Here is a 12,114-nt window from a genome sequence, read left to right as displayed (position 1 = left end):
TAAGTCAATGAAAGTGCTTATCAATAATGATAACCCACAAAATCTGTTCACGTTCCTTGTAACGAATTAGGTAGATTCTGGGTCTTAAAGGATACACTCACCAATCTCTCCCGTGGGCATTCATCAAGGTCTAAGTCTTTACCTTCACCGAAATCGAGCCTATGTCACATCAGAAAACGCTGTCTTGATAAGAAATTGGCTTACCAACGGAAAAAGTTCTCTTCTGTACCAGACTCATGCCATATACGATGGTACCATTTCAAGTTAGCACCATACCTATGTTTAGTGTCTATCATTTCTAACCAATGTTGCTCTTCCAAACGCTTGGATTGCTTCTCTTGTAGAGCCTGTGGTGGTTTCTGATCAGGCCCTACACGCCCTTGTATACGACGTTCTATTGCTCTCTTCTTGTACTTTGCTTTGGTAATGAAATCCAAATTGAAGGTAGACTGGCTGACGTCTCTATCGCCTTCTTCTTTACTGGCTAACATTTCTTGTACTTTCGCTGATACATGTGTAGGGTCTTGATCTTTGGCTGGTGCTTTCACACCTTCACCGTCTTGTAACCTTGAAGCTAAGAATCCAGCACGTTGGAACCTATCTGAGATACTATTGCGACCTTGTGCACAAGACTGATGTCCCATTACTTGCTTCATTTTGAGATCTAGAATACTTCATCAATTGATAAGCTTTCTAAGGGGGTCAATACTAACCGGTGAGTGTTTCTATAGAAAACTATTAATATCACTACTAGGAATTAGTTGCAATACTCACCAGTCCATCTCGTAGAGGTTGCCAATCTTTGTTGCTGAACTTGCACTCTCTCTTGTTTACCCCTGAAGGCAGCCTAATAAGTTTAATAAAATAAATAAGTAATAGTGCAATAACACTCACTTGCAATGTTATTGCCGCTTTCTCAATATTTTCGTCGCTCATAGTAAGGCCGAAAGACGCAGCAGCCATCTATAAATAGGTCTACACAAGATTTATAAGTACACAACTAATTATTTCTATATACCATAGAAATCTATAGAAATTCAAGGAAGCTATCCTGCTTGTTTTCCTGTGGTATAAACTTTGGAAACTAATGTCAAACAGTTAATTCTTGGCTGTTTCGCTTTTTTTATCACCTACCCAATGATTGTTCGGCGTCGGAGGTGAAACCAACTGCTGAGGTATTTTCAACCCATTCGGTTGCGATATAGCTTTTGTCAGTGTCGTTGGGGACATAAACCCGTTATTATTCTCGCCGCTGTCGTTATTTCCTTTCGAACAGCAGCTACTACCTTCCTGAGTCGAAGTTCGCATGATAGGTGGTGGTGGAGGCACTAAATCACGTTAGATTGTATTTTATAAGTTAAGCATTACCAACTTAAATCAGCTTTGGACTTCTTGTCTGCTTCGCCTTCGCAATTACATGACGTGCAACACCCACAACAATTCTCTTCACACTTACAATCAACACCATGCTCTTGACATTGACAGCTACCACCACAACACTCCGTTTCGAGAGGTGGAAGTCTCGTGATGCCTTTATTCCGGGGATCGTAGAGTTGCTGCCATGACTGCAAACCAAAAGCCTTACCATCAACGTAGCTCTCTATAGTAGAATTCAACCCTTGAGGTGGGTATGGCACCAATGAGCTAGCTTTATGGAGAAATTCTTCGAGATTTCCACATTGTGTTTTGTTGAGCAAACCCTGTACGTCAATTTCGTCACATCCACATGTGGCGCTCTCCTCCTCTAGAGGTAAAGGTGGATTTCCATGAGTCAAGCAACCGGGACATGCGCAAGTTGGTCCACAAGCACATTTACCAATGACGTCAGTGATTGAGGGCAGCATATCGTTAAGAATTTCTCTCTTTTTAGCTGAGCAGTTACACCGCCCACCAACCTTACATTTACAAGGATTCATGAGCCTCTCCAAACTGACTGTGCTGGGTTCACCTTTGTTTGCGGTTGGCAGAGGTACGAGAGTAGAATAAGCATCCTTTAGACCATTTGGATAGTGTGGTTTCTCCGGTAGTGGTGCTCTCTCGCCTTTTTTCAGTTTCCGTGGTGGAGGACCATCTTTCTTCGGCAGAATGGTGCTTTCAGAGGGACAAATACATCCATTACTACCCTATGAGTGTATTAGAAGTCGAATTACTGTCTCAAAAATCCCATACCTTATCATTTTTACGTATTTGCTTACATTTTGGACATTGCGCAGGCGGTCGACCTTTCCTTTTTACTTCAAATAGCGGACGATCGTCGTGTGTGCATGAGGATGATCTGTGGCCTTTATTCTATTAGATAGTGAAGGAATTGAATAGTTTTAGCTACCTTTTATACAAGTAGCACTAACTCAATGAGCGAAATAAGAGATAGACTAGGGATACTAACCAGGCAAGTTTCACTCCATTGATGTGAGGCTATCGAATTTAATTGGAGCATAGTTATTAGGAAATACCCACCATCCTGCCTATCGATAATGATCGTCAACAAACAAGAGATAGATACCGACAGAGTGGGGTACAATTTTATGTTGTTATTGTATTGTATAGACTATTAGTTTTCTACTATTTACATACTAGCTACACTAGTTACATTTATTACAGAAGGTTATACCATATAAACTGTCACATAAAACATGATGACTTGGATTGTGAATGTTTCTCCTAATATCCTAAAAATGATGCACAATATGCCATGTATTTGAACACACTGCCTTTATTTCCCTCTGATTGAAATTAGCTTGAATAGGCATGTTAACTAGTTTGTCTTTTTTGCAAACCCCTATAGAACTAAATATTAGCTATAAGTACTTCCCAGTATTTACGGTAAACAGAAATAATTTCCAACTCTATAGCATCCCAACCCATGGTTGCAGCGTAATGCTGTGACCAAAAGACATAGCTATCGCAGGGCAGTTCTAGAACTGGGAGACTTATTTATTCAAATTTCTTATCATGTAGCATAGCTATTTCACCATTTAGACAGCAGGTATTCAGTTTTAGATCATATTTGCTCTCCTGATAAGGATAACAACGTCATATAGCCATACGATAACCCTCCTTTTGATGATTGAATTAGTATTGTTATTTACATCCCCTAAGATAAGCTTCCTTCACCACTCTAACTTCTATGCTGACCGCTTTGAAATCTCCAACATAATCAAGTCTGTACCCTAAATGACTTCGAGTTCAACGTAAAACGAGAAAATGTTCATCGAAAAGGCAACTAGTAACTAGTAAACTGTCCAAGAATTAAATTATGAGCCGATCAGGGTCGTTATTATAGATGTAGTCGCCGAGGTAGTTGACTCAAGACGTACCTTTGATGATCGTTTATCGCGACTATTCCTGCCTGAGCAAACTTTTAAAAAGCCATCGCATAAGTACCCTTAGAGTTATCTATAAAATAAGTCGAATATCCTTCCTATATTCAAATTATACACCTCTCCAGATGTTACCGAAAAAGGCAAGTCTGGCGATATATTTCTCGATCATCGCTCACTAATCTAAGTACGAACTGCCCATACATTATTCTGTCTGTCAGACTAGAATTTTCACATTATATTGTTCTGGGAAAGTCAGATTTTATACGGGTACATTTGATCTGTCTCATTGATTGTTTTCTAAATAATGGTAACAGCCATGAAATATTTCTCTTTCGACTCAATCTTTTGCCATGCGCTCAGTTACTTATCTAGAGTAGCTGATTTCAACACATCTCTTGTACCATTTATAATGTAAAACACGGTTATTTCTAGACAAAAATAATTATTTTAACTGTATTACCTTACTAAATAACATTAAAACACTTCGTGTATACTGAAAAATATTATATCAATGCAAGAATTATAGAACTAATAAAGATTTTTAATAATGCTCTAAAATAATTTGGTTATGCTATGCTATTTAAGTTGATGCATGTTCCTTTTACCGATCGAAGTAGTCTTGCTGTTGCATTTCTAAACTATGTAAACCCAATTGTCGTACGTCCGCATCAGATGAAGTTTGTTGTGAATCTGAATTAGACAAGCCTAAAACATCGAAAAGTCTATTAGGCCTTGGCCTTAATATACTGCTTATGCTTGGAAGATTGGTGTCACTACCTCCATTACTTGAATTATGAAATGGTGGTAATTCTTCAAATAATATATCACCTCTCCTTACCCGCGCATACTCTTCTTGCATATATGCGCGAAGATCATGTATACCCTTACCACTAAAAACACAGAACACTTGTCGTTGATGTTCACTAAACTCTTTAGGAGGTGCTCTACAAAACCTTTGCAAATCAGGTCTTCTAAAATCAGGTATACCACTTAGTGAAAGATGCGTTAACTTCTGAAGTCTTGAAATGAGAAAGTGTACCGCGTTTACTGTAATTTTTTCGCAATATGATAAATGTATCCTCTCTAGTTGAGTATATGTATCGCAGAGAGCATATATTGAAACATCTGTCAAATTAGTAACTCTAACTAGTCCAATTCTTTTCAACTTTGGCATATTCCTTGCTAATTCTGTTATTGAGTTATCCGTTAAATTTGGACAACATGCCAGATCAATATATCTTATACGCGTACACATTCGAGCGAGAACTATAATGCTTTCATCAGTAATAGACGTCACGTGGCCAAGATGTAATGAGTGTAAAGCCTTTCCTAATTTTGAAATGTTTTTTATTGCTATATCGGTGAGATTTGAGCACTTTGCCAAGACGAGATTTCGCACCTTGGGCGCATGTGCTATTATGCCTTTGATCGCTTCATCTGTTATTGACGTACAACTTGTCAGATCCAAATGTCGTAAGACTTCGAAATGTTTGACTTGCGGTTGACTGACTAAAGTGTACTGATATGGGGTTGTCGTAGGTGGAGGTGGAGATGGGAAAGCGGAATCATCTATAAAGGCGCATTGTCCTAGTCTAAATTCACGCGTATTTATCCCGTTCTTCCAGAATAAGCTTACGGAAGATGACGAGATTGAACACTTTGTAAAGTCTACTTCAAGTAAATCTGGGCAATTTTGGGCTATTTCTACGACTGTAACATCCGTGAGCTGTCTCAAATTGCATAATTTAAGCTGTGAGTGTGTTAATAAGTGTTATATGGGTAGTATAGTAACACGTACTCTTCGTAAATGTTTACAACCTCTTGCTAATTCAGAAACACCTTCATCTGTCACACCATCACAATCAGTGAGGTTCATTCCCTGTAACTTTTTGCAATTCTTGGATATCACTTTGAGTGTCTTATCTGACATCTTCGTTATACCAGATAAATCCAAAGCTAGGACATTTTTACAGCTTTCTAAAACGAATTCCAAGCTGCTATCACTAAGATTTTTGCATCCTGTCAATGTTAACCGTTCTAAGCGATTACATTTGGCCACAGGGAGGAAGTAGGGGTCACTGATCCAGTTGTGAATATTAGAGAAGTTCAACCTTCTGACGTAGCTTGAGTAATGGAAAGTAGGCGTGTTTGGGTATAGACCGCCGAGTATGTGAGCGAACTTGACATAAGGAGTGGCGGCCGGAAATGAGGGTCTATGCCATAGTATCTCTATACTACAAGCACACCAGGTGCGACAAACTAATAAAGCGTTTAATAAATGCGTTGGATTGTTGAGTAGACGTAATATGTGAATGAGGATCTCAAGAGGAAGGGTGGTAATTGGACCATTTGGGTTGTTCAAATTATCGAGCAAACCGTCGTTAGTTTTTATTGATAGAGGAATCGACTCCCTGGCGCCCCCTTTTGGTGTCATTTGAGTGCCGGTGACTTCAGCCAAAGCTAGTGATTGCAGTATCTCAGCTTCAAAATTTATGTCATTCTCATCATTTATTGAGGATATAGACGTGTTCGATGGCGTTGGTGATCCTGGTGTGTCCATTTCGACGACGACTACCTTGGAAGTTGACTGTCAAGTCTTAGTATCCAGAAAGGGAAAATAAATATGGAAATATCTACAAACGTCATAATAGATTCCGTTGATTTATTCGTACAGGACGCCATAAAAACTATCAGCCGTAAACGTACAACAGACGGGATTTACAGTCAACAATCTAAGAAGAAAAGGCTCGACGAGAGTGCTTCAAATGCAATAGGCGGATACTCTAACCCTCCAGATCACTCCCTAAATCAATTTGAGTCAAATTCAAGCACAACAAACTCCGGTAAAGCTCAAGATCTTCTCAAGTTGCTCAGTAGTAAGCCATCTACGTCTTCTTCTATGGAGAGCAACCCTCAATCAACTTCTTCAACTCAAACGAACGCACAAGATCTGCTAGCTTCTTTACTTCTACCTAATAAAGAGAAGGAATCCAATAAGAAGCGGAAGCAACCACAAACCGCCACAAGTAGCTCCAAGGAAAATGCTGATATCGACATGTCAGATATGTTTGGACACGCAAAGATGTTCTTTGGCGACACAGAGAAGAAATATCAAAGAAAGGATCGTATACCACGTACAGTTGAAATTATACACGAATTAGAAAGGGGTGATGCATCACACGCTGACCTTTTAGCCAAGAAATGGTTAAGTTTCGGTGAATTAGCAGAGTTGGAGAAATCAATTGGTCTCAAATACAAGAAAGGAAGGTTTAGCTTAACGGAAGACAAAGCTATTGAGGATTTCCTCAATAGATATAAGAGCACCCAAGATTGGAATGACGATCAGCTTAGGGAGATGATATTCGACAAGAAGAAAAACAAAGACAAATTTTGGTCTGAATTGACCGAGCAACTTCCACAAAGGCCATTGATGGCTGTTTATTCTCATGTTCATAGAATTTGGCACCCTATGTCCAACAAAGGCCGTTGGACTACCCAGGAGGACAAAGTACTAGAAGAGTGAGTGAACACCAACAGTTATAGACGTTTACTAAACAAAACAAATAGAGCATATAGAGATCACCCTCGTCAGTGGTCAAAGATTAGTGAATATGTACAAAGGACACCGCGTGACTGTATCGACAGATATCGCACGATATTTACCTGCAGAGATAGGAAAGTAGGCAAATGGTCAGAAGATGAAGTAGCAAAGTTCATTTCAATTGTCAAACCAATGATGAATGAACGCGACTATCAAACAAGAGATGGTTCAGATCCATTCTGGTCAATAGTCCAGGAGAAAATGAACAATAAACGCTCAGCTCATCAATGTAGAGTGAAATGGGAAGAAGATGTCTCTACTATAGTGAATCAACGTAAAGATTCAACGTTCAAGATGTCAGATTATGGCGAATTGATAAGGCGGATAATGTCGCTGAAGATAAATGATGAATCCGAGATAAGCTGGAGATCACTTAGTCAAAATGACTACAAAGACGAGTGGTCTGCTCGCACCCTTAGAAGCAAATGGAGATATATTCAGAAGACAAGCAGCCCAGATTGGAAGACACTGCCATATACCGAACTTCTGAAAGCTATTAAAAGGGTTTACGGCGATATAATAGATGGCTCTATAGACAGTACCAAGGCAGATAACGAAGCGGTCGGGGACGACGAGCATGACGATAGCGATAGCGATAGTGAAATTAATTAATTTATATTTGAAATGCATAGTTTATTTATACAAATTCCGCGTTTGTAACTTATTCTTGATTTATAACTGTCATCAATGCATCTAACATTCGTGACAGATAGTGGACAAGTTAGTATATCGATAGCTTTATCATAAATCTGACCCATTATTATAGACATACACGCTAGAAGTAAGCGCGGATATGGAAATGGACAATCTATATGCGCTCTTGGAAGTTGAAGTGAGTTTTAGTACGTTATATAGACTTTTTAACGTATATCTAGTCAGAAATACCTTCATCTGAGCAAATTATAACACATTTGGATAAGCAACTCTCAAATGATTCTTCACGCACTCTCAAAGATGAGGGCGTCACTGCAGACACAATGCTCGGTTTAAGGAGAAAAGTACAAGTCGCAGGTAGAGAAGTAGCACACGATGGTGAAATGATGAGGTTACAGCTGCTCGGCAATCGTGATATACTTGATCAGATGAAGCAGGTTGGTGTCAATTCTACGTGATAATATCGCTTATATCTGCATATAGGTTCAGCCGGAATTAGCTGATGCTGCTGAGAACAACCCTACAAAGTTCTACGAGCTCATGCAGCAAGCTGTCAGCAATAAACATGTAGCTGAAGCTCAACAAGCTGAAATGCTCAACTCAGAGTAAGCTTGAATACTTTCCTGCGCGAAAATGCTCAAATTCAATTCTAGTCCTTTCAATGTAGAGGCTCAGAAGCATATCGAGGAACAAATCCGCCAACAAGCCGTCGCAGAGTCATTCGAGCGCGCAATTGAATACAATCCGGAGACTTTTGGAATGGTCGAAATGCTTTATATTGATACAGAGGTTAACAAGAAACCTGTTAAGGCATTCGTTGATTCAGGTGCCCAAAGCACTATCAGTAAGTCTTATGACGTCGGTTTTAAAATCTAACAAAAGCTCCCAGTGAGTCCGAAATGTGCAGAAGCTTGTAACCTTATGCGTCTTCTTGATACTCGCTTTCAGGGTATAGCTCAGGGTGTCGGTACGGCAAAGATCTTAGGTAGAATCCATGCAGCTCCAATGCGAATTGGCGACATATTCCTTCAGTGCTCCTTTACAGTAACGTGAGTGGTTTATGTAGTATTGATGATGTTTATTGACGTGCTTCCTATAGTGAAGGAAGCGGCGTGGATCTCTTATTTGGTTTGGACATGCTTAAACGTCATCAAGCAATCATCGACTTGCGGCAAAACGCTTTGATCATTCAAGAGAAAGTAATTCCATTCTTGGCTGTTGGTACTATCTTGTCTGAAACTGTCATAATCTGACATATTAAAGGAACACGAAATACCAAAAAACAAACATCAAGATCCGGCACAATTAGCTTCAGGTTCAGGTTCTAACGTACAACAGCAGCCGCCAATACCTGCTCATTCAAATGATAAGTTCCCAGGTAGTGGTAACACATTAGGAAGTAGCAATAATCAAACGCCAGCCGGTACATCAAGTTCAGCTTCAAATACAAATACATTATCAAATAGCGCTATATCTGATGATAAGATTAACAAGTTAATGGAGCTAGGTGTCACGAGAGAAGAGGCTATTCAAGCACTCAAATCTACTAACGGAAATTTGGAGTTTGCATCTAGCTTGTTATTTTAGTTGCGAATTGTTGATTTATTTTGTAAGTTTATTTGCATTGTCAGGTACCTCTTCCACGACCTCTGCCGCGTGTTGCTGGACGTTTTAACATTCTGCCTCTCAACGGTGCGGTTGCTCTACGAGTCGGAAGTGCACCCCTAGGCGCACGTGATTCCTCTTGGTTTGATGAAGATGTTATAATACGCTTTTTGCGAGGTATTGATGTCCCATTCTGGGTATTTGCGCCAGTGGTCTCACTTGTGCGTTTCTTTCGATCGACGTCTTTCTTGTCCAAACTCATTTCATCTGTTGTATTACTGTCACTCTCACTATCACTACCACTGCTCAAGCTTGACTTCGAGCTTTCACTACTTCTCATGTTAGGATCAGCTCGACGAAGGGTTTTTATGGCAGGTTGGCCATCGCTATTAGCACTTCTGATACTCTTAAGTGAAGCTGTTGAAGCGTTACGCTTTCTGTCAATCCCTGCGATGCTATCTACACCCAAATTGGTATTTGACTTAGCACGTAATCCAGTTTTTGGTGGTAGAGGTGGTTTTGGAGCCTCTTCCGCTGAACTACTACTGCTATCGCTGCTAACATGATGACTCTCCTCATTATGGATGCGATTCTCCCGGGTTTGTGATCTCGTACGCGTTGATGGCGGTGTATTTGGTATAGCTCCTGGTATGTATGGAGTTATATCAGCCTTCTTATGAATACGTGATACCATTGATTTGGGCGTGCTCATATAAGTTGGTGTATTATCAATTAATGATTCACTTCCAATTGTGTATTGTTTGGAGGTCTCATCATTCTTCTTGAAAGCTTGTGCACGCTTCAAAACAACATTAGGACGAGTTGTTGCGATAGTTTTGCTTCTGTTGATATCACCAACTTTCTCTGTTTGGGTATTATGATTGTTAGCGATCATATTCTTGCGTTGACGAACGATTGGGCCTGTTGTACGTCTGACTACTCTCTTTGTCTTTAGTGTAGTTGGTGGCTGTGGTTTATCAAGTTCAAAGTACTGCCTTAGAAGTTCTATACTTTGTATTTTCTCCTTTATCGATGAGAATATCACATTTGTTAGTAAGTAACTTCCAATTTCAGCTGAATCTTTCAAGAAACAGAGTGATTTATCTATCAATTGTTCATAAGGAGACAATGTAGGCTCGAGTGCGTCGGTAAATAGCATATCAGCTGTCTATGAATGACTTGATGAGTCTGATTAATGCGATAAGTATATAAACGCACCTGCCTACTTGTTAAGACGAAAGTAAGTAAAAAGAATGATTTTATTTGCCAATAGAACCATATCCAGCTCAGTAAGAAATCAACAACTGTACTCAATTTCAGCCAGACGAACTTATAACAACGTAAGATGATAATATTATAATCTCATTTGTAAACCCACCCAACATAACCATATTTTTAAAGAAGAACTGATTTGCCTGCGTCTCTGGCTGAGTGTTACTTTTTGATCGCGTTCGCTGTTCAATTTAAGAGCTCTGTATGACGATAGAACGGTATTGAATGTGTAAAGTTTAAAGAATATTGAATAAAGGAATGACATCGCGCTTTTATACGCGTTTAGATATACTCAAGTGTTGGTAGAGAGTGTAACAAATGTAGAAGAGAGTAAATAAAACGTTATAATAAAATGATTGATTATGTAATTCTATTAAATTTACTTGAGATACACTTCAACTTCTGTCTTCTCGACTGCGATGTTTAATCCATTTGAAGCTGCACAGGGCGGCGGTGGAGACGATAAGACTTTCTTAGGAGAAAACCAGCCGCATAGACCTACTACGGGTGCATTGCGCTATTCAGATGATACGGAGTTGTGCGTCTAAAGTAGAAGTTGTCATACAATTAGCTGACAACTCAATATAGCAATGATGCATTGCGAGCACAAGGAATTATACCACAGAAACCACCCTCAAGACCCTCCACACCTGAAGGTTTAGATATAGACTACAGCCAGATTAGAAATGCAGGCTTGTCGTTAGCTACGGAGGACACACTTGCAGAAGCAGCTGAAGAAGCTGACGATAGTGAAGATGAGCGTGTTCTTCTCTCGTATAGAAAGAAAAGAATGGAGGAAATGCGTAAATTGGAATCCACAGCACGTTTCGGTAGAATGTACCCAATTGCTAGACCTGATTATACGCGCGAAGTTACTGAAGCAAGCAAGGAGCACACAGATCCACAATTCAACCCTAATGATGACAGTATTGAGAATCTAAAGCGTGGTGGTACAAGTGTCATTTGCTTCCTTTACTCAGAATCGTGAGTTTTTATTTGAATAATTATCACTTTCTTAAGTATTATTAGGATAGAAGAAAGTAGAATAGTTGGTCAACACCTCCATGCACTTGCTTCAGATTACCCGCATACTAAGTTTGTCTCAATTGTCGGTAGCCAGTGTATCGCAGGTTATCCAGAACGTAATTGCCCAACATTGCTGTTTTACAAACGCGGGACGCTCATGAAGCAGATTGTTGGTGCTAATGATCCAACTATCGGTTTGCATGGAAAGCAGACAACTAAAAAAGGTGTGTATTGAAGCTTTATTGATTGAATAGCTTCTTAATGGCGCTTTTAGATGTAGAAAACTTGTTACTTGCGATGGAAGCTATCAAACTCAAGCCAGTCAACACAAACGCACATGACTTTGCGAAGAAGGACGAACAAGATCGTGATGATGATGATTATGATAGCAAGCCAACTCATATTAGACAGGGCGCACAGGATGACGATGATTCAGATCTCGATATTTGATTGTACATAAATGTATATCACTTCATGATAAAATATTATTAAGGATTACGTATGTACTCTATAAAATAAGAGTTTAGATCCTAATATCACCTTCCCTTGTCTATCATAAGTACTTGTAACACTATAAAACATAAAGTTTAGTTCGAATAGCTCATAGATAGTATGCATTCCATCGCAGAATAC

At 39.5% G+C, this 12,114-nt stretch overlaps 5 protein-coding genes across 5 annotated transcripts; 2 read left to right on the top strand and 3 right to left on the bottom strand.

Annotated features, from left to right (window-relative positions):
• Nucleotides 1–1,027: 1,027 nt before the first annotated feature.
• On the bottom strand, nt 1,028–3,492 carry WALSEDRAFT_65984 (hypothetical protein; the record flags this gene model as incomplete). The annotated part of the gene is made up of 6 exons (XM_006960066.1): nt 1,028–1,084; nt 1,135–1,328; nt 1,373–1,405; nt 1,457–2,123; nt 2,170–2,282; nt 3,441–3,492. The coding sequence occupies 6 exons, from the start codon at nt 3,490–3,492 to the stop codon at nt 1,028–1,030; spliced, it is 1,116 nt and encodes a 371-aa protein (XP_006960128.1).
• A 327-nt stretch (nt 3,493–3,819) lies between these two features.
• Nucleotides 3,820–5,806, bottom strand: WALSEDRAFT_48496 (RNI-like protein). Its single transcript, XM_006960065.1, has 2 exons — nt 5,122–5,806; nt 3,820–5,073 (listed from the first exon to the last, which is right to left on the bottom strand). Exons 1-2 carry the CDS (start codon nt 5,755–5,757, stop codon nt 3,925–3,927), a joined length of 1,785 nt encoding a protein of 594 aa, XP_006960127.1. The 5' UTR covers nt 5,758–5,806; the 3' UTR covers nt 3,820–3,924.
• A 599-nt stretch (nt 5,807–6,405) lies between these two features.
• On the top strand, nt 6,406–7,536 carry WALSEDRAFT_21807 (hypothetical protein; the record flags this gene model as incomplete). The annotated part of the gene is made up of 2 exons (XM_006960064.1): nt 6,406–6,842; nt 6,891–7,536. 2 exons carry the CDS (start codon nt 6,406–6,408, stop codon nt 7,534–7,536), a joined length of 1,083 nt encoding a protein of 360 aa, XP_006960126.1.
• Nucleotides 7,537–8,841: 1,305 nt separating this feature from the next.
• Nucleotides 8,842–10,743, bottom strand: WALSEDRAFT_55394 (hypothetical protein). The gene is made up of 3 exons (XM_006960063.1): nt 10,562–10,743; nt 10,402–10,512; nt 8,842–10,351 (listed from the first exon to the last, which is right to left on the bottom strand). Exons 1-3 carry the CDS (start codon nt 10,718–10,720, stop codon nt 9,206–9,208), a joined length of 1,416 nt encoding a protein of 471 aa, XP_006960125.1. The 5' UTR covers nt 10,721–10,743; the 3' UTR covers nt 8,842–9,205.
• A 128-nt stretch (nt 10,744–10,871) lies between these two features.
• On the top strand, nt 10,872–11,952 carry WALSEDRAFT_70317 (thioredoxin-like protein; the record flags this gene model as incomplete). The annotated part of the gene is made up of 4 exons (XM_006960062.1): nt 10,872–10,993; nt 11,044–11,439; nt 11,485–11,705; nt 11,756–11,952. The coding sequence occupies 4 exons, from the start codon at nt 10,875–10,877 to the stop codon at nt 11,929–11,931; spliced, it is 912 nt and encodes a 303-aa protein (XP_006960124.1). The 3' UTR covers nt 11,932–11,952.
• Between the last annotated feature and the right edge of the window lie 162 nt (nt 11,953–12,114).

Source organism: Wallemia mellicola (genome assembly GCF_000263375.1).
Source record: "Wallemia mellicola CBS 633.66 unplaced genomic scaffold WALSEscaffold_23, whole genome shotgun sequence".
NCBI lineage: Eukaryota > Fungi > Basidiomycota > Wallemiomycetes > Wallemiales > Wallemiaceae > Wallemia > Wallemia mellicola.
This window is presented reverse-complemented; position numbering and strand designations above follow the sequence as displayed.